This window comes from Trichechus manatus, unplaced genomic scaffold (genome assembly GCF_000243295.1).
Source record: "Trichechus manatus latirostris isolate Lorelei unplaced genomic scaffold, TriManLat1.0 scaffold00093, whole genome shotgun sequence".
Lineage (NCBI taxonomy): Eukaryota > Metazoa > Chordata > Mammalia > Sirenia > Trichechidae > Trichechus > Trichechus manatus.
The window spans coordinates 5,724,530-5,742,606 of record NW_004444029.1 but is presented as its reverse complement, the minus strand read 5'-3'; the positions used below and the strand labels follow the sequence as shown (position 1 = coordinate 5,742,606).

The following is an 18,077-nucleotide window of genomic DNA, read 5'->3' as shown; positions in this document are numbered from 1 at the left end:
AGTCATCAGGTCAGATGGCAGGCTGCTGGCTCACGGGGCTACAGGGGCTGACGAACCCACAATCATCAGGTCAGACGGCAGGCTGCTGGCTCACATCCCAAGAACTGAAGGTCAGATGCAGGATATAGAGAGAGCTTTGCCAGAACACGCATATATATTAGATGCAGACCATACTCCCAAGGAAATCCCCTTACATCAGATCACAAAATGGAGGATAATTACATAATACTGAGAATCATAGCCTAGCCAAGTTGACATGTAACATTAACCATCCCACAGCGCCCCCCCATCTCCTGTGTCTCCCTAGGAGGCAAGTGTGGGCTGCCCCAGCCTGGCAGAAGCAGCAGCCCCACCTGGGAGCAGGTGGTGGCGAGGGCCATGGTGGGAGCCCCGAAGATGCCCCATGGCTACTGAGGGGGCGGTGGGCATGGTGTGCAGCCTGTGGGTCCTGGCCCTGGTGTCCTCAGCTCTGGCCCTGGAAGGTGAGAGGGAGGGGAGACAGGGGGATGCAGGACTGGTGGGAATGGGTAGAGTGCAGACAGCCAAAGAAGGGAAGGTGGGGAGGGTGTCCAGGGCTGCCTCAGGCTTTTCAGGAAAGGCAGTGTCAGACAGCTATGTTCCTTTGGGCATGGGGAGCCATGGGACAGGGAGGAGCAGTCTTTGCCCTCCTGACGGGTGTAGGGTGGGGTGGCCATGCTGGCTGAGGCTTGGCCACTGTATGCCGTGCTTCTCTCCGGGCAGAGGTATTGCTGGACACCACGGGGGAGACGTCGGAGATTGGCTGGCTCACCTATCCGCCAGGTGGGGTGAGTGCGGCCCCATTGTCCCTCCCCACCTTGCTCCCTGGAGGGGGCGGTGCTCCGGAAGGGTTCCTGGGTGGAGATGATGGGTCAAGACTCTTTTGCTGCTCACGTGTCATTAGCCTTTTGTCCCTCAGTGGAAGAACTATGCCCTCTGCACACATGCAGACACACACACATGCGCACATGCTTCCCAAGCCGCTGCAGCTCATGGTGTCCTCGCCCCCCTCTCGCAGTGGGACGAGGTGAGTGTCCTTGACGACCAGAGGCGCCTGACCCGCACCTTCGAGGCCTGCCACGTGGCGCGGGCCGCCGGCTCGGTGCAGGACAACTGGCTGCAGACGCACTTCGTGGAGCGGCGCGGCGCGCATCGGGCGCACATCCGCCTGCACTTCTCTGTGCGCGCCTGCGCCAGCCTGGCGGTGGGCGGTGGCGCCTGCCGGGAGACCTTCACCCTCTACTACCGCCAGGCTGACCGCCCGGATGGCCCCGCTGCCGCCGCGTCCTGGCACCGCCAGCACTGGACCAAGGTGGACACGATCGCAGCCGACGAGAGCTTCCCCGCGGCTTCCTCCTCTTCGGCGTGGGCCGTGGGGCCGCGCGCAGGGCTGCAGCTCAACATCAAGGAGCGCAGCTTCGGGCCGCTCACGCAGCGCGGCTTCTACGTGGCCTTCCAGGACACCGGGGCCTGCCTGGCCTTGGTGGCCGTCCGGCTCTTCTCCTACGCCTGCCCGGCCACGCTCCGCGCCCTCGCCTCCTTTCCTGAGACACAGGCGAGCGGAGCCGGGGGTGCCTCCCTAGTGGCCGCCGTGGGCAGCTGTGTGGCTCATGCAGAGCCAGAGGAGGATGGAGTGGGGGGCCAGGCAGGGGGCAGCCCCCCCAGGCTGCACTGCAACGGGGAGGGCAAGTGGATGGTGGCCGTGGGGGGCTGCCGCTGCCAGCCGGGACATCAGCCTGCCCACAGCGACAAGGCCTGCCAAGGTGAGACCCACTGCCCTTGAGCTTCGTCCCCCAACTCCGGGCTCCGCCCTGAACACCCCAAACGCCATTTTATCCCCAAAAGGCCAGGAGCAAGCTACGTTAGGAAGGACCCAATTTTACTGTTGTGCTTTCGGTTGTTTCTCCCAATTTTATTTCATAAAGCTCACAAACGTACACTCATCCACTCATCTCAAACTTCTGGAATCTTCTGGAACCTTCAACAGCAATTGCTGAGGGTCCTAGGGCTGCAGGCCGGAGAAGGGAGAGAGGTTGAAAGGAGTTAAACTCCTGGGCTGTCTTGGGATGGGGACCTTTGCCCCCTCTGCAGCCTAGATGGGGAGGGTTGATCCCAGGGCAGCGACCTGGATGCAGGTATGGGAAGGCACGGGGGGGCCTCGGGCCCAGTGGGAGGCAGCAGGAGGCATCCAGGGGGGAATTGTGCAGACAAGCCAGGGACACCTGGCCGCGGCCTCAGGCTGCCTGTAGCCACCTCACTTTTTCCATCTTTGGAAATGCAGTTCCATGGAGCTGATTCGCAGAAGTAATCGCTGCTTGAGGGCAGGAAAGGGGGAAGAGGAGAGAAGGCTGGGTGTTAGCAGGAAGATAGGGGCAGGTCCTGGGACAAGGCTGTGAAGACGTCCGTGCAAGCGCGTTGGAGGTTCAGGGGGTGAAGGCTTGCGCGTGACGCCCCGCCGTCTCATACCCCTCGTCCCAGCCTGTCCCACGGGATCCTATAAGGCCTCGGCAGGAAACGGGCCCTGCTCTCAGTGCCCTGCACGCAGCCACTCTCCAGACCCTGCAGCACCCGTGTGCCCCTGCCTCCGGGGCTTCTACCGGGCCAGCTCCGACCCCCCAGAGGCCCCCTGCACCGGTGAGCACCCCCAACCCCAGGGACCCAGGGATGGCACTGAGTCTGGGAGTGGGGCTGGTCTGTGATGGGAGTGGCTTCTCTTTTGTCGTCGACCTCCTCCCCGCCCAGCCCTACAGCCTCCCCTCCCCCTCCACCGCCGCCTCTGCTTTTGGCCCTACCCCCTGGACCGCCGCCCTCCCCGCTGCCTGCCTTCTCCCGCCCACAAGCTCCCAACTCGCGCCTCCCTGGCCCCCAGGTCCCCCCTCGGCGCCCCGCGAACTCTGGTTCGAGGTGCAGGGCTCCGCACTCATGCTGCACTGGCGCCTGCCCCGGGAGCTGGGTGGCCGCGGCGACCTGCTCTTCAACGTCGTGTGCAAGGAGTGCCCCGGCTCCCGGGAGCCCGGCAGGGTCGCCTGTCGCCGCTGCAGGGACGAGGTGTACTTCGACCCCCGCCAGAGGGGCCTGACCGAGAGCCGAGTGCTGGTCGGAGGCCTCCGGGCGCACGTGCCCTACGTCCTGGAAGTGCAGGCGGTCAACGGCGTGTCTGAGCTCAGCCCTGATCCTCCGCCCGCCGCTACCATCAATGTCAGTACCAGCCACGAAGGTGAGCCCAGCACACCCTGCGACCGCCGGGCGGGTCACCGCCGGGATCCTGCGGCCCAGCCCCTCCAGAGTCCCCGCCTCTCGCTAACCCCGCCCATCTCCTGTGGCCCCGTCCTCCTGCACTCCGCCCATCTCCTGAGGCTCCACCCATCTCCAGAGACCTCGCCCCTCCTGCACCGCCGCCGGTCTCTGGAGGCCCTGCCCGTCTCCAGAGGCCCCTCCCCTCTTTCGCTCCGCCCATCTTTTGAGGCTCCACCCTCCTGTGCCCCACCACTTCTGTGGTCCCGCCCCTGCTGTGCTCTGCCCTCTGTCCTTTACTGAGGCCCTGCCCCTCATGAAGCCTCGCCCCTCCTGCACCACCTTCTGTCTCTGGAGGCCCCTGCCTGTCTCTGGAGGCCCTACCCCTCCTTAGCTCCGCCCATCTCCGGAGGCCCCGCCCCTCGCCGCCCACTGATGGTGCCGCTCCTGCAGTCCCCTCTGCAGTCCCGGTGGTGCACCAGGTGAGCCGGGCGTCCGACAGCATCACCGTGTCCTGGCCGCAGCCCGAGCAGGCCAACGGGAACATCCTGGACTACCAGCTCCGCTACTACGACCAGGTGCGCGGGGCCGAGGTGGGGCGCCAGAGAGGTGGCACGGGAGAGCCCTGCCCGGTGCCGTGGGGGCCTTGGTATGGGAGCAGCTGGGCGGAGGGCGGGATGGGGCCAAGTGAGTGGCTGTTCCTCTAGGCCGAAGACGAGTCCCACTCCTTCACCCTGACCAGCGAGACCAACACGGCCACCGTGACGCAACTGAGCCCCGGCCACATCTATGGCTTCCAGGTGCGCGCTCGCACGGCCTCCGGCCACGGCCCCTACGGTGACAAGGCCTACTTCCAGACGCTGCCTCTAGGTAAGTGGTGCCTGGGGGGGGGGGGCCGGTGAGTGAGGGGCGGGGACTCTGGGGGCAGGAGCCCTCTGGGTGAGGGGAGGCCTGGCTCAGAGGGAGGCAGAGGGCATGGGGGAGAGGCCAGCAAATGCCCAGGTCTTGCAGGAACACAGCGTCCTGCAGCCCGAGGCTCTCTGGGCAAGGAGCTTCGAAGAGAGTGGGGCTGAGCAGCCGGCCTAGCATCCACCTGTGTGTGTGAGGCCCACCCACCTGTGACCCTGTGTGTGTGTGTGTGTGTGTATGTGAGGCCCAGCCCATCTTTGACCCTGTGCGTGTGTGTGTGAGGCCCACCCACCTGTGACCCTGTGTGTGTGTATGTGAGGCCCACCCACCAGTGACCCTGTGTGTGTGAGGCCCACCCACCTGTGACTCTGTGTGTGTATGTGCATGTGTATGTGAGGCCCAGCCCATCTTTGACCCAGTGTGTGTGTATGTGAGGCCCAGCCCACCTGTGACCCTGTGTGTGTATGTATGTGAGGTCCAGCCCACCTGTGACCCTGTGCGTGTGTATGTGAGGCCCAGCCCACCTGTGACTCTGTGTGTGTGTGTGTGTGTGTGTGTGTGTGTGTGTGTGAGAGGCCTGGCCCACCTGTGACCCGGGCGGCCCTCTCCTCAGGTGTACTGTCCGCCCAGCTCCCTGAGAGGCTCTCCTTGGTGGTGGGCTCCGTCCTGGGGGCCTTGGCTTTCCTCCTGCTGGGAGCCATCACGGTGCTGGCTCTTGTCTTCCGGAGGTGAGGCCCCCGGCCGGCCATCCTGCACCCTCGCTCTGCAGCCTGGAACCCACTGAAGAAACCCCACCACCATCACTAAGGCCCTGAAGAAACCCCCCCCTCCAAAGCCCTCTCCTGTCCGGAGCTCCTTCCCCAGGCCCACTCAGTGATGGGAAGAAAGGACCTAGCACTCTTCCACAGATGGGGGCTGGGAGCCGCCTTCGGGGGCAGCAGGAGAGATGTGAGTGGGTGTCATTCCTGACCTCTGCTCTGTCCCCCAGGAAGCAGCGTGGGACAGGCTACACAGAGCGCCTGCAGCAGCACAGCAGCCCAGGTGGGGGTGGGGCAGGGAGTGGGGGGGGGCATGGAGAGCAGGGCCAGCTCCTCCAGGCTGAGGTGGGTCCTTGGCTAGCCCCGTCCTCTGGAAGTCAGAGCCCTGTCCAGTGTCCCCGCCCCCCTCACACTGTGTCCCCACCCCACAGGGCTCGGGGTGAAGTACTACATCGACCCCTCCGCATACGAGGACCCCTGCCAGGCTGTCCGGGAGCTTGCCCGGGAGGTGGACCCTGCGTACATCAAGCTGGAGGAGATCATTGGGGCAGGTACTCCAGGCAGAGGCCCGGGGTGGCTGGGCGCCCTAACATGGTGCAACCCCATGAGCCGGTGGGCCCCCCTGGCCGCCCTCCCACCACCCCTGTTCTCCAGGCTCCTTTGGAGAGGTGCGCCGGGGCCGGCTGCAGCCCCGAGGCCGGCGGGAGCAGGCTGTGGCCATCCAGGCCCTGTGGGCCGGGGGTCCCGAGAGCCTGCAGATGGCCTTCCTGGGCCGGGCGGCCGTGCTGGGCCAGTTCCAGCACCCCAACATCCTGCGGCTGGAGGGCGTGGTCACCCGGAGCCGGCCGCTCATGGTGCTGACTGAGCTCATGGAGCTGGGCCCCCTGGACAGCTTCCTCAGGGTCAGTGGGCTGGGGCCAGGCGGGGGCTCGTGGTCAGGCGGGGGCTTGGGGCCAGGTGGGGGCTCGGGGCCAGGAAGAGGCCAGGAGGGATGGGGTCCTCCACACTCCCGGGAGGCTGAGACCCAGGCTATCGCTCCTCCCGTCCAGTCCATGCTTTGCTTCCCTGCCCCCCATGCCCACGCGCACGCTCTGCTTCCCCCACACCCACGCTCTGCTTCCCCGCCCCCATACCCTCATGTGTCCCCTTGTGTGCCATGCTCCCCCAGCCTGTGCTGACCTTGCCCGGTCCCACAGCAGCGGGAGGGCCAGTTCAGTAGCCTGCAGCTGGTGGCCATGCAGCGGGGTGTGGCCGCAGCCCTGCAGCACTTGGCCAGCTTCGCCTTCGTGCACCGCGCCCTGTCTGCTCGCAGCGTGCTGGTCAACAGCCACCTGGTGTGCAAGGTGGCACGCCTTGGCCACACTCCTCAGGTGAGGGCACAGACATGCAGAGGGGTGGGTCCTTCAGGCAGGGAGTGGTGAGGCCCTAGTGTCTGTTGAAGGGGCGGCGCCTCTCTGCTTGCGCAGGGTGGGGCTGGGGAAAGCAGCTCAGAGAGTTGAGGGAGGAAGGAGGCCCCCTAGCGTGCAGGTCACGGGTAGACTCTGGGCAGATCCAGAGTGCCCCGCTCTCGAGCTGTGACCTCGGACAAGGTTGTATTTCTATGTGCCTGGCCGCTACATCTGTAAGGTGGAGCTGGTCTTGTCCACCCCAGCGGGGCGCGGGGATGAACGAGATCCTGACTGGAGCCAGCATCGCATCCCAGCGTGTATGTGGTAGGGGATGGCTCACGTGGCTATTCTCCCCTCCCCCTCTCAGGGCCCAGGCTGCATGCTCCGCTGGGCGGCCCCCGAGGTCATTGCCCACGGAAAACACACTACGTCCAGTGACGTCTGGAGCTTTGGGGTCGTGATGTGGGAGGTGATGAGCTATGGAGAGCGGCCCTACTGGGACATGAGCGATCAGGAGGTGAGGCCCCGCCCACCCCGCCAGCCCGCCTCCACAGACGTGCTTTCTAGGGCCCCTTCATGTTCTAAGACATAGCTGCTCTCCTGGTCCATGGTGGTCCCAGCCCCGCTCCAACCTCACACCCCACCCAACACTGCCTGTCCTCGCCTGACGGCCCACTCATCTCCATTAGCACTGCATTCCCACCCCTATATCCTTCTCTGACCCCAGGTGCTAAATGCAATAGAGCAGGAGTTCCGGCTGCCTCCGCCCCCAGGCTGTCCCTCTGGGCTACATCTGCTTATGCTGGACACGTGGCAGAAGGACCGTGCCCAGCGACCCCACTTCGACCAGCTGGTGGCCGCATTGGACAAGATGATCCGCAAGCCGGACACTCTGCAGGCTGGCGAGGGCCCCCGGGACAGGTCAGGAGTATGGGGCTGTAGCCTGGGGGTGCCGGGGCAGAGAAGGCAGACGAAAACGAAAACTGAGGAGGGGGTCGGCTAGGATGGAGAGCGGACCGTGAGCTGCCGCCCCCACCCCCAGACCTTCCCAGGCTCTTCTGGACCCTGTGGCCCTGGACTTCTTGTCCCTGGACTCCCCTCAGGCCTGGCTCTCAGCCATCGGACTGGAGTGCTACCAGGACAACTTCACCAGGCTGGGGCTCTGCTCCTTCAGTGATGTGGCCCAGCTCACCCTCGAGTAAGTGGGGTGGGGTGCCCCCGGCCGGGCGTGAGGTGTGTGGCCCGGGCTTGACGGGATTCTTCTCCCAGGGACCTGCCTGCCCTGGGTGTCACGCTGGCCGGCCACCAGAAGAAACTCCTGCACAATGTCCAGCTCCTGCAGCAGCATTTGCGGCCGCTGGGCACCGTGGAGGTCTGAGAAATAGCCAGTCCCCGCCACGGCCTCTGCACACCCAGCCCGGCCCCGCGGACGCTGCACCCCGCCCTCTGCCCCCCCGACCCCATTAAAGGGAAAGAAGGGATTTTGCAAGTTGGCAGTGTGGCAGCCTCAGTTTGCAAGGGCAGCAAGGGGGGGCCTCAAAGGCAGCGCAGAGGGTGGGGGTGCAGAGACAGATGAGGGGCCAGGTGAGAGCAGGTGTGATTTTATTGGAAGGTCGAGGGGCAAGACTCCCCCCAACTTCACCCTGTCCAGAGTGACACCTGTCTCCCTAACACACCTGTCTACAGCCCAGTGCCCTCCACTGTACAGAGCACCTGGGGAGGGCGCTTCCCTCCCACTTACCACGCAGAGATGGGGCCTGGGCTTGAGACAGTGCGCCTGTCCTTAAAGTGCTTTGCTCGACAGCGCAGCTGTCCTTGGGGAGGGGCAGACAGCAGCAGACCGGCTCCCTCCTTGGGCCAGCTGCGCTGTGTGCGCCTGAACCCTCCTCGGTCCCCTCCCGCCCCGAGCAGGGGCACTGGAGGCCTGGAGCGCAGAGCCCTCTGCTGCATCCTCGGGCTGATTCCACTCCCGCCCTGGGCCCCGGGCAGACCTCCAGTTTTCGCCGGCTGGCTCCCGAGAGGCGGGCAGGCGCTCAGATCTGGTACTCCCAGCTGTACTGGTCCTCCTCCAGCCCCCTGTTGACCACGCCCCGCAGCTCCCTCCGCAAGGTCCCTCGCCGCAGCCTCTCCCAGTTGGTGCTGCTCCGGGAGGTGCTCCGAGACACCGAGGGCGTGGGGAGGGGCAGGTGCTGGCTGAAGGTTTGGCCAAGCTGCAGCTTCTGCTCCGAGTTGCCGTCCAGGTCGTCGGTGTCCAGGTTTTGGAAGGCCTGCGCGTAGCGCTGTACACGCTGCCGGTTGAGGTCCTGCCTGTCCTCCACCCTGCAGAGCATGAGGCTTTGAAGGCTGGTCCCCCAGGACTGGCCTCCTGCCCCCACCCCACCCCAGCCTCCCGGACTCGGCAGCTGGTGCTGACGAAGGGCCACCCACACCAGTAGGTGCTCTACCGGGCCTCTGCATGGCTGGCCTGTCCCTTATCAAAGCTCAGACCTCAGTGTGGGGCGGGTGCAGACCCCCATAGGGCGCCTGGGGGCAGGGGGTGGCCTGAGCAGAGGGACAAGGCACGCAGAGCCTCCAGTCCCACACGTCACTCACCGCAGGTACCAGTGGTCCCCCAGCCCGTACTGGCACCCACAGATGCCGGAGCGAGGCCACAGGAAGCGAGGCAGCTTCCGCTCCAGCATCACTGTGGTATCCACGACCTGGAAGGGGCCAGGGGGGAAGTCAGAGGGAAGCTGGGTCCAGCGGAGAGACAGGAAGGCGAGAGAAGGAGGGGCTCTAGAGCTCCTGGCTTCCAGGGTGATGAGCAACCTCTGATCTGCTGACAGAGCCCCGGTGGAGCAGTGGTTCAAAGCTTGGCTGCCAACCAAAAGGTCGGTAGTTCAAATCCACTAGCCGTTCCTTGGAAACTGTGGGGCAGTTCTACTCTATCCTATAGGGTCACTGTGAGTCGGAACTGACTCTGTGGCACCTAACAACAACCATCTGTGGACCCTCTTCTCTGAGAGGGAGCTGGTGTGACGTGGGCCCCACGGCTTTTGCCCAGTGACTGACATCGTGGGGGAGCCAGGCTGCTTCTGCAGAGTTGATCAACCTTGTTGCCAAGGAAAGCGAATGAGAATGAACCAATGACAGAGGGGTCCTCAGGGATATGGGATATTTTGACCCAACAAGCCTATCGGCCACTTACATAGATAAGCAGTCTGTTTAGAAAGTTACAGAGAGCAAGCGGTTTTCACGGAGAAGATATTTTCCTGAGCAAACTCCATTTAGCCAGTTTCTTTTATTCGGCTTTCTACACAGCACAGTGAAATGGCTTCCAATTTTTAGAATTTCCATTTTGCTTTTGCTGGGATTACTTTTGCTGTGATAAATTACTTTCTAAGAATATTTCATAATGAGAGTTGGATTCATTTAGCGGCCTTTTGTTCCCATCGTGATGATGTGACTGAAGATAGCTTCGGCTACAATAGGAAATTTTTTGTGGCATCCTTTTTAACAAGTCCGATTTTTCTGGGTCAAATTTTACAGACTTAAATATTGTCAAGACTTGATAACTTGCGTTTTTATTCTGTGATGAAGTTTACCGAATGCCATTTTAGCCACTGTTAACTTCTTTTCTGTTGTCAATTATTCTAGAAGACTGACGTTTTCGTTTTTTCTTAGCCAATTGTTAAGAAAATTGTGCAGAATTCTTTTCAGCTATTCCAGTATTGGAGTCTCTGGGTGGTGCAAACAGTTAACACGCTTGGCTGCTAACTGAAAGATTGGAGATTTGAGTTCACCTAGAGGCACCCTGGAAGAAAGGTCTAGCTATCTACTTCGGAAAAATCAGCCATTGAAAACCCTACGGAGCACAGCTCTACTCTGACACACATGGGGTCGCTATGACTCAGGGTCGATTTGACAGCAAATGTATATGTATTCCAGGATTTGCTTGGTTGTGTTGCGAATCCAATTCTCTTGCATATGTTGCTGTATTTTGTGATCTGTGCAACAACCATGCAAACCTGGGGGACAAAAGACCAGCTTCTTTCTTGGCAGCAGTGGTGGGCTGCAGTAGCCCTCCCAGCCCCCAGGGGGCTTACCTGGGCCCTCCAGAGCTCATCCCGCTCATGGGCCACCCGCCAGTGAGTGTCGCCCATCATGGCAATGAGGAGGTTGAGCATGAGCAGCGCCGCGATGATGGCAAAGGCAGCGTAAGTGACGCTGAACATGAAGGGCAGGTCCACGCTGTAGTTGGCAGGGCCATCAATGACAGTGAGGAATAGCTCGAAGGTGCTGAACAGAGCCATGGGGTAGCTGTAGAAATGGCCCAGCTCTTCGGGGTCCTCGGTCTGGAAGAGGATATAGAAGGCTGCCCCACCCAAGGGGGTGAAGGTTACCATAACAACTGCACACGTGACCAGCCCACACCAGCTCTTGGGAGCTTTCTCCGTCTTGTTCCCCTCATCATCAATATCATCATCCCAGCCCACCGATGCGCGTATGTGGGGTTCGTTTGTTCCCTTATTTTTCACAAGGCTCATCCTGATACCAAGAGCCAACGCTCCCTAGCACTCTCAATCTCCCTCCCCTTAGGGTCCAACGTCCCATCTTCAGACACTGTACCACCTCCTCTGCTCTCTGCCTTACTTTCCCTGCCCTGAGTGTACCCAGAGGAATTCTGTACCCTGTAGGTTCCCAGCCTCCCCCTTCCATGGCCCCACCTGGGCAGATTATTTACCTGAGGCAAAACCCAGGATGACCACAGCCATTAGCCAGCAGAAACGCATCAGGTCTCCAAAGATCATCTAGAGGGAGGAGAGACAGCATTGCCACACACGTCCTAAGCTGTTGCCCCTTCCAGCCTTTAACAGTCTAAGCCACAAGTCCAACAGCTTCGCTATCTAGGAGAGGGGGTGGCAAACCAGAGCCTGCAGGCCAAATCCACCTGGACGCTTTCTCATGGCTCTTGAACAATGGTTCTTACATTTTGAAAAGGTTATAGAAGAAAAAGGAGGAGGAGGAGAGAGAAGAGGAGAGAGAGACTAAGGAGAAAACAAAGGAGGAAGAGGAGGAGGAGGAGGAGAAAAGGGAAAAGGAGGAGAAGGAATAGAAGGAGGAGGAGGAGAGGAAGGAATATTAGAAGGAGGAGAAGAAAGAGAAGGAGAAGAAGGAAGAGGAGAAGGAGAAGAAAGAGGAGGAGGAGGAGAAGGGAGCATACGTTGCCTACAAAGCCTAAAAGAGTTATAGGACATATTTCTAAGCCCTGCTCTAAGACCTTTCTCCAGCAGGGCAGTTCTGCAGCTGAGGAGAGGGGACAACTGGGGGAGGCACGGACCTTCTGGATCATGATGGTGAAGGGACCTATCATCTGGAATCCTCGGGCAAAGTACATGACGCTGCACCAGCCCAGCACCAGGGCGAAGGACATGGGGACCACCTCCCCGTTGGTGTTGGTGAGCCGCATGACCATGGTGACCAGCACCAGGCAGGCATAGGTGACGCTGGGGAAGGGGGAGAGGAGGGCTGGGTTATCCAGCAGCCATAAGGTAACTGTACACGCACACTCAGGTTCAGCCTTCACCCACACACATCCCTGGAGAGGAGCCTCTGGGTGAAGGTACTCCAGGAAGGGAGACTGGAGCCCAGGTGAGGGAAGGGGTGGGGGGAGGAAGGAGACTCACATGAGGATATGGAATGGCCCCCCGAGGATGGTATGTCCAAAGAAGCGAGTGACCCCAACTCTGAAGATGTCCGGGATCTGGGGAGAGGCCAGGGAGATGCAAAGACAAATGTAGACTGGAGCTCAGGTGGGTGCCTAGGCAGATGACCTCACCTGGACTCTGCCCACACCTCACCTCCAGGAGCAGGATGATCACAGCTCCAAGTACAGTCACCAGCTCCCCCACCAGGCGGATGTTATCCTTGGGGGTCACATAGGCCTCCTGTGGGGGTGGGGGTGGTCAGAGCACTCAGGGATCCCCAAAAGTTAGGCAGGACTTGGGCTCCTTGCCCAGGTTGACTCAGTGACGGTCAGGTTGGGCTGTTCCCAGGCCTGCCCTCGGACGACAAGTGTGTTTTTGTGTGTGGGCATTTGGGGTTGGTGACCATGCATTTGAGACTGGGGGAAGGGAGCGATCTGGGGTACAGGCAGGAGCATGCCCCACATCTGAGAAAGCGCTCTGCGGGGTCACCTGGAGCAGCTTCTGCTGCAGCAGGGAGTTGTCTCGGGGGCCCGTGCGGTTGCTGGTCCTGGGCTTGAGCGGGCGGTAGATGCAACACATGGTGAAGCAGCCGATGTAGAGCAGGTAGATGGCGCCCAGCAAGCAGAAGTACGGCCGCCCGTACCGCCTCCACTTCAGGTTCACCAGCTCCTTCACGGGTGTCTGGTCTAGGATCTGGCGTGCCTGTGGGGACCGAGAGAGGGCAGCTCAGAGACCTGCCAGCCTGTACCGGCTGCCCCGCCTGCCACCCTCTGCCCCGCGCCCCTGCTCAATGCCCACACCTCTTGCTTGCTCCAAGAACTACCAGCCCGTGCCGGCTGAGCTGCCTGACGCCCCTGCCTGACGCCCCCTGCTTGGCGCGCCTGCCCATTGACCCCTGCCCGGCGCCCGCACCTCCCGCTTCTTGGTGGTGACAACGAGCTCCAGCAGGGACTGCTCCTCTCCCCAGGAGTCGATCTCGGTGAGGTCATAGAGGGTGGAGGTCAGCGGCCCGTAGGTCCACTGGATGTGCTTGCGCCGCTGCATCAGGTGCTGGAACATCTGGGGGAGGGGGGCAGGGAGGAGTCAGTAGGAATGGCCACCATCCAGGGGGACGGGGGCCAGGACTGCTGGAATGGGTGGCTGCACTTCCCCATGATCACAGCGTGGGTGGGCACAAGGACCATATGCACACTGACCCTCAGGCCCCTCTCTGGACCCTGTACCCCCTCCAGAGCTTGGGAAGGGAGCCCAGAGACAGAGGGCTGGGGCTCTGCGGGTAGGCACGGGTGTTACAGACAATCCCAGGGTGAGGTCCAGATGCTGCAAGCCCCCAAGACCCTGGGGAGGGAAAGCGGGAGAGACAGAGGACGGCCGGACAGCAGGGGACCAGAATGGTGGGAGATGAGAAAGGGTCCCACTCTAACTAGGAGGCTCAGAGGCAGGGAGTCTGAGCACATGGAGCCCCGAGGGCCAGGGTGTGGGGGTGGGCATCCTCACCACGGTGTTGCCCTCCACCCCTGCCAGCTTGAAGGGGGTGAGGCCCTGGTGGTTGGGCACGAGGTCCAGCGACTGCAGGGTGTCCCCCCCACGGCCGTCGTAGGACAGCAGCAGGTTGTACATCTGGCAGGCGAAGGTCTTGTTGGGCTGGAGGGTGAGGATGTGCAGCACGGTGTTTCCTGGGGTGGGGGACACAGTGTCACGAGGCTGCCGTGCCCAGGCCCAGCGTGGCCCCCACCCCCACGGGGCCCAGCCCCTCTTACCCAGGGCGTCCTGGGCTCGGATGTCTGCTCCGTGCTCGATGAGCAGCCGCACGAGCTCCTCGCTGCCCACGCAGGCAGCAAACGACAGCGGGTGCTCCCCTGGGGGACAGAAGCCGTGGATGGGAGAGTGGGGGGCAGTCCCCAGTGACCATCCCCCCACATCTCAGCTCAGGGACCCTCGTGGAGAGAACCAGAGCAGGGACGATCTGTCTGCCTGGCACCCTTCTCCAGCCCCTTGCTCATCCCTTCCTCCTGCCCCGCCCCCCAAGTCTCACCAAAGTAGATGAGGTTGTGGGGACTATGGCGGAAGGCCATCCCTGTGGCTCTCGCAGAGACGCTGGCCCCGTGGGCAAGCAGGGCTCGAGCCAAGTTCACGTTCTGGTTCACGACGGCGATGTGCAGAGCGGTCTGGCCTGGCCGGAGACAGCATCAGTGGGCTGTCTGTTCCCCATGGGGTCCCTGCCCTGTCTGCTCCTGGCCCATGCCCCAGGCTGGCCGGGATGGAGGGTGGGGAACCTGGGATCTGAAAGCCTGCCTCTTCCCCTCTCCCCTGGGCAAGTCGGGGTCAGGAGCCCTGCTGACCTGAGTCTTGACTGACAGGAAGAGGGAGTCGGACAGAGGGGAGGAAAGAACAGAGGGCTCGGGTTCTTGCTTGGGCTCCCCAAACACCCACACGGGGGCGACTTCAAACACCCGCTCCTGTAGTGTGCAGCCGGCCCTTCCCTCCCCTGGGCCCAGCCTCACCCTCATACAGCTCCGACACCATGGGCTCCCGGACCAGCTCCGGGGCCGCCTCCATGAGCAGCAGGGCAGCATCCAGGTTGTCATAGAGGGCGGCCACATGCAGCGCAGTCTCCCCCAGGGCTCCTGGAGGGGACAGAGGGGAGAGGCTGTGGCTTCTGGGGCAGGGGAGGGGATGGTGCAGACACAGGCCGCCATGTGGCCCCAGGCCTCCCATGCAGTCCTGGGCCCCCATACAGTCCTGGGCCCCCATGCAGTCCTGGGCTCTGCCCTCACCCCGCTGGTGCAGCTCGCAGGCCTCGTACTTGAGGAGCTTGGTCAGTGCCTGGATATCATTCTCCTTGGCGGCTAGAAGGAGCGGGGACTCCCAGATCCTGTGGGGGAGGGATGAAGAGGTGGGCAGCGAGCACTGGCTATGCAGGGAAGGATGTGGCTCTGGCCGTCACTACAGATACACCCACTGAGGGTGATAAGACCTCTGATGCCAGAGGTGGGGCCGTCCATTGGAGGGTGGCGGGGCCTCTTTCACCCAAACCAGTGTTCTGCCCCTTGGCTTGGGCAGGAGACCTCACTGCCTGGTGTCTGTCCGCTGGGTGCTGGGAGCTGAGTGCCTGGGGTGCCATCTGCACTCAGGGCATGGAGGGCAGTAGTGGGCGTGGAGTCCACCGACACCCTCATCCACCTCCGGCCTGTTGGCTTTGGAGGCTGTAGCCCCACTAGGTAACGGAGACGCCCTCCAGGTGAGGCTGGTTCTGTCTGCCTGGTCACCTGGCTTCCCCTCAGATTTGTGCAGGAAGTGCACAGGTGGAGGTGACAGGTTTCCCCACTGATGCTCTGCCTCCCCACCTTCTCAACCGGGCACGTGGGTCCCCCCACCCTGCAGCAGCTTCTTCAGGGCTCCACCACGAGGCAGAAGCAGTAGTCCAGGTGAGAAAGCCTGCCTCCAGGTCTCTCTCTGTCCCTTCCCTCCCTCCACTTTCTCTCTCTCTCGCGCATCTTCTCACATCCTAATCTCCACTGCCTTGCTACCCTGGACTGCCAGCATCACGTGACAGCGTATAAGACGCGCTGGCTCTCGGGCCCACTCTCTGACCCAGTGAATCCGAATCTGCTAACACTTTTAACCATGTCCTGGCGGAATCTTGTGAACACTGACGTTTGAGAAGCTCTACTTGAGCCGCATGTGGCCCTCATGTGTGGCCCTCACGTTTGGCCCCCACATGTGGCCCCTGTGGCGATGAGTCAGGGGCCAGCTCCAGGGTTTGCACCTTCCACCGGCGCTCGTGAAAGTCTGGAAGCAGTGTCCTCTCAGGCCCCAGCTGCTGCCTGGAGGGCCTCCAGAGCGCCTTCATTCTGACCATCTGCACTATGAAGGCATGCTGTGACCAGCAGTGACAGAGCCACAGAGCCAGAGGACAATTCAGAGGCTCTGTCATCCAGCTCGTGGGTGTGGATGGCCGATCCTGCCCTCTGACCCTCTTGGAGCTTACCCAGTGTAGGATTCGGGGATCCTCTTTTTGGGGTCCCTAAGTCAGATTCCAAGGAGCCCTGGTGGCACAGTGGTTAAGCGCTCAGTTGCTAACTCGAAAAGGTCGGCAGTTCAAACCCACCCAGCTGCTCTGCGGGAGAGAGATGTGGCAGTCTGCTTCCATAAAGATCACAGCCTAGGAAACCCGATGGGGCAGTCCTACTCTGTCCCGTAGGGTCACTAGGAGTTGGAATTGACTCGATGGCAACAGGTTTGCGTTGTTTTTTTTGGTTTTTAAGCCGGATTCTAGCTCTTCCTGCTTGTTACCTGCTTCTCTTGCTTAGGCAAAGCTGTCTTCTCAGCCCCCAGAGTAATCTCTTCAGTCTCATTCTTACCCCGAAAGGAAAGCCTTTTTTAAAATCAGCACTTACTCCAACTAAGACACATGCTGTTGTTGTGTGCCGTCGAGTCGATTCCAACTCTTAGTGACCCCATTTGACAGAGTAGAAGAGTCCCATAGGATTTTCTAGGCTGTAATCTTTACGGGAGCAGACGGCCAGGTCTTTCTCCCGAAGAACTGCTGGGGGGTTCGAACCACCGACCTTTTGATTACCAGCCAAGCGCTTAACCGTTGTGCCCCAGAGCTCTTACTAAGATACATGGGAACCTCTTATTTAATTTTTCTCTCAGCCCAGAGCTGTTTGGACTTTCTACGGGAGGGAATGAAGTAAGCCTACCTATGCACAGAGCGCCAACCCTGTGACTTACAAAAGCCACGTTGGGCCGAATTCTCCCAGACTAGGGCGGGTGGGACGGTGGGAGCTTCCACATCTCCCCATCCTTAGCCCGGCTCCCCTCACCCACATGCCAGCCCCAAGCCCTGCCCCCAACCTTTAAAGTCCTCTCTCTCCTAGATCCCTGCCTCCTTACCGCTGCCCACCCTCACTAACCTGAGAACTCATTCTGTAGCCTGAGAGTAGGCTAAAGAGTTTCCCTGTGTCCTACCTGCCCCTCAGCCACCCTTCACCTTGCTGCCACCATCATCTTCCTAAATGGCAGATTCAATCACAGCTGCCCAGCTTACGAAGCCCCAGGGCCCTGAGATGCCCAGGATCAGGAACACTGAGGTCCTTTGGCGTCCTTGGGCAATGACTTTGCACCTGCTCCTTCTCTCACCACATGCCTGCACCCCAGGACACCCATGCTCCCTAAGCCATGCCCACAGTGCTCCTTCCACCCCGAATCCGCTGCTCACTGCATGCTTTGCCCCCAACCCCGCCCCATACTTAGAAGCATGCGTAGCCGACTGTGGACCCTCACTAAAATGCCTGGGGAATGAGCAATCCCCACCAGGGCCAGCAGGCGTTTTGGCTCTCTTGCCTCCTCATTATCTCCATCAGCCAGCCCCTTTAAGGCAACCTTAAGCAAACATACAATCGAGGTGCGGACAGTACGCTGCCCTGTCGTGCAGAGCTGGGAAATGCGTTTTCTACCCTCTCCACCTTTCCCAATCATTGCCACCCAAGTCTCCCCAACCCAGATATCTCAGAGCCCTCACAGGACTAGGGGAAAAGCAAATAAAGCCTTCTGCAACACTCACACAAATACAAACACACACACATACACTCACACCCTCACACACATGCACTCATGCATATTCACACACATACACACACACATTAACACACTCATACCTCACAGACACACACACACTCATACACCCACACACATACACACACGTGCAGTCACATTACCACACACTCACACACATAAACATTCACACATACACATACTCACACATTAGCCTACACTCACACACACATTAGCACACACAGCATTCATACATATTACCATACACTCCCACTCCCACACATTAGCATACACTTACACTCACACACATTAGCATACACTCACACACACACTCATACACACATGCTCACATACACACACGCTCACATACACACTCATACACACACAATCACACTCACATACACACACACACACGCTCACATACACACTCACACACACTCACACTCACATACACACTCACACACACGCTCACATACACACTCACACACTCACACTCACATACACACACACACTCACACTCACAT

At 60.8% G+C, this 18,077-nt stretch overlaps 2 protein-coding genes across 2 annotated transcripts in view; one reads left to right on the top strand and one right to left on the bottom strand.

The window, feature by feature from the left end:
• The first annotated feature begins 427 nt into the window (after positions 1-427).
• EPHB6 (EPH receptor B6) lies at positions 428-7,694 on the top strand. Its single transcript, XM_004382370.2, has 16 exons — positions 428-482; positions 742-806; positions 1,037-1,781; positions 2,497-2,652; positions 2,888-3,235; positions 3,706-3,830; positions 3,960-4,122; positions 4,775-4,889; positions 5,150-5,202; positions 5,351-5,470; positions 5,574-5,821; positions 6,116-6,289; positions 6,675-6,824; positions 7,035-7,228; positions 7,350-7,505; positions 7,577-7,694. Exons 1-16 carry the CDS (start codon positions 428-430, stop codon positions 7,683-7,685), a joined length of 2,976 nt encoding a protein of 991 aa, XP_004382427.1. The 3' UTR covers positions 7,686-7,694.
• A 646-nt stretch (positions 7,695-8,340) lies between these two features.
• Positions 8,341-18,077, bottom strand: part of LOC101341502 (transient receptor potential cation channel subfamily V member 6) — a 16,066-nt gene continuing 6,329 nt past the window's right edge. The window contains exons 2-15 of the mRNA XM_004382369.2: positions 14,772-14,869; positions 14,499-14,621; positions 14,030-14,167; positions 13,755-13,853; positions 13,492-13,670; positions 12,907-13,053; positions 12,484-12,696; positions 12,148-12,234; positions 11,974-12,050; positions 11,628-11,793; positions 11,031-11,097; positions 10,393-10,661; positions 8,900-9,006; positions 8,341-8,626 (exon numbers count right to left, since the gene is read on the bottom strand). Coding sequence (XP_004382426.1) covers positions 8,341-8,626; positions 8,900-9,006; positions 10,393-10,661; positions 11,031-11,097; positions 11,628-11,793; positions 11,974-12,050; positions 12,148-12,234; positions 12,484-12,696; positions 12,907-13,053; positions 13,492-13,670; positions 13,755-13,853; positions 14,030-14,167; positions 14,499-14,621; positions 14,772-14,869 — 2,056 coding nt within the window. The remainder of the gene's footprint in view (positions 8,627-8,899; positions 9,007-10,392; positions 10,662-11,030; positions 11,098-11,627; positions 11,794-11,973; positions 12,051-12,147; positions 12,235-12,483; positions 12,697-12,906; positions 13,054-13,491; positions 13,671-13,754; positions 13,854-14,029; positions 14,168-14,498; positions 14,622-14,771; positions 14,870-18,077) is intronic.

What these genes read in the sequence shown, in the direction of transcription:
- EPHB6 (XM_004382370.2), top strand. Translation starts at nt 428, where the DNA reads ATGGTGTGCAGCCTGTGGGTCCTGGCCCTGGTGTCCTCAGCTCTGGCC. An exon ending in TCACCTATCCGCCAGGTGGG is followed by an intron (nt 807 to 1,036) that starts GTGAGTGCGGCC and finishes CCCCTCTCGCAG; the next exon opens with TGGGACGAGGTGAGTGTCCT. An exon ending in GGGACATGAGCGATCAGGAG is followed by an intron (nt 6,825 to 7,034) that starts GTGAGGCCCCGC and finishes CTCTGACCCCAG; the next exon opens with GTGCTAAATGCAATAGAGCA.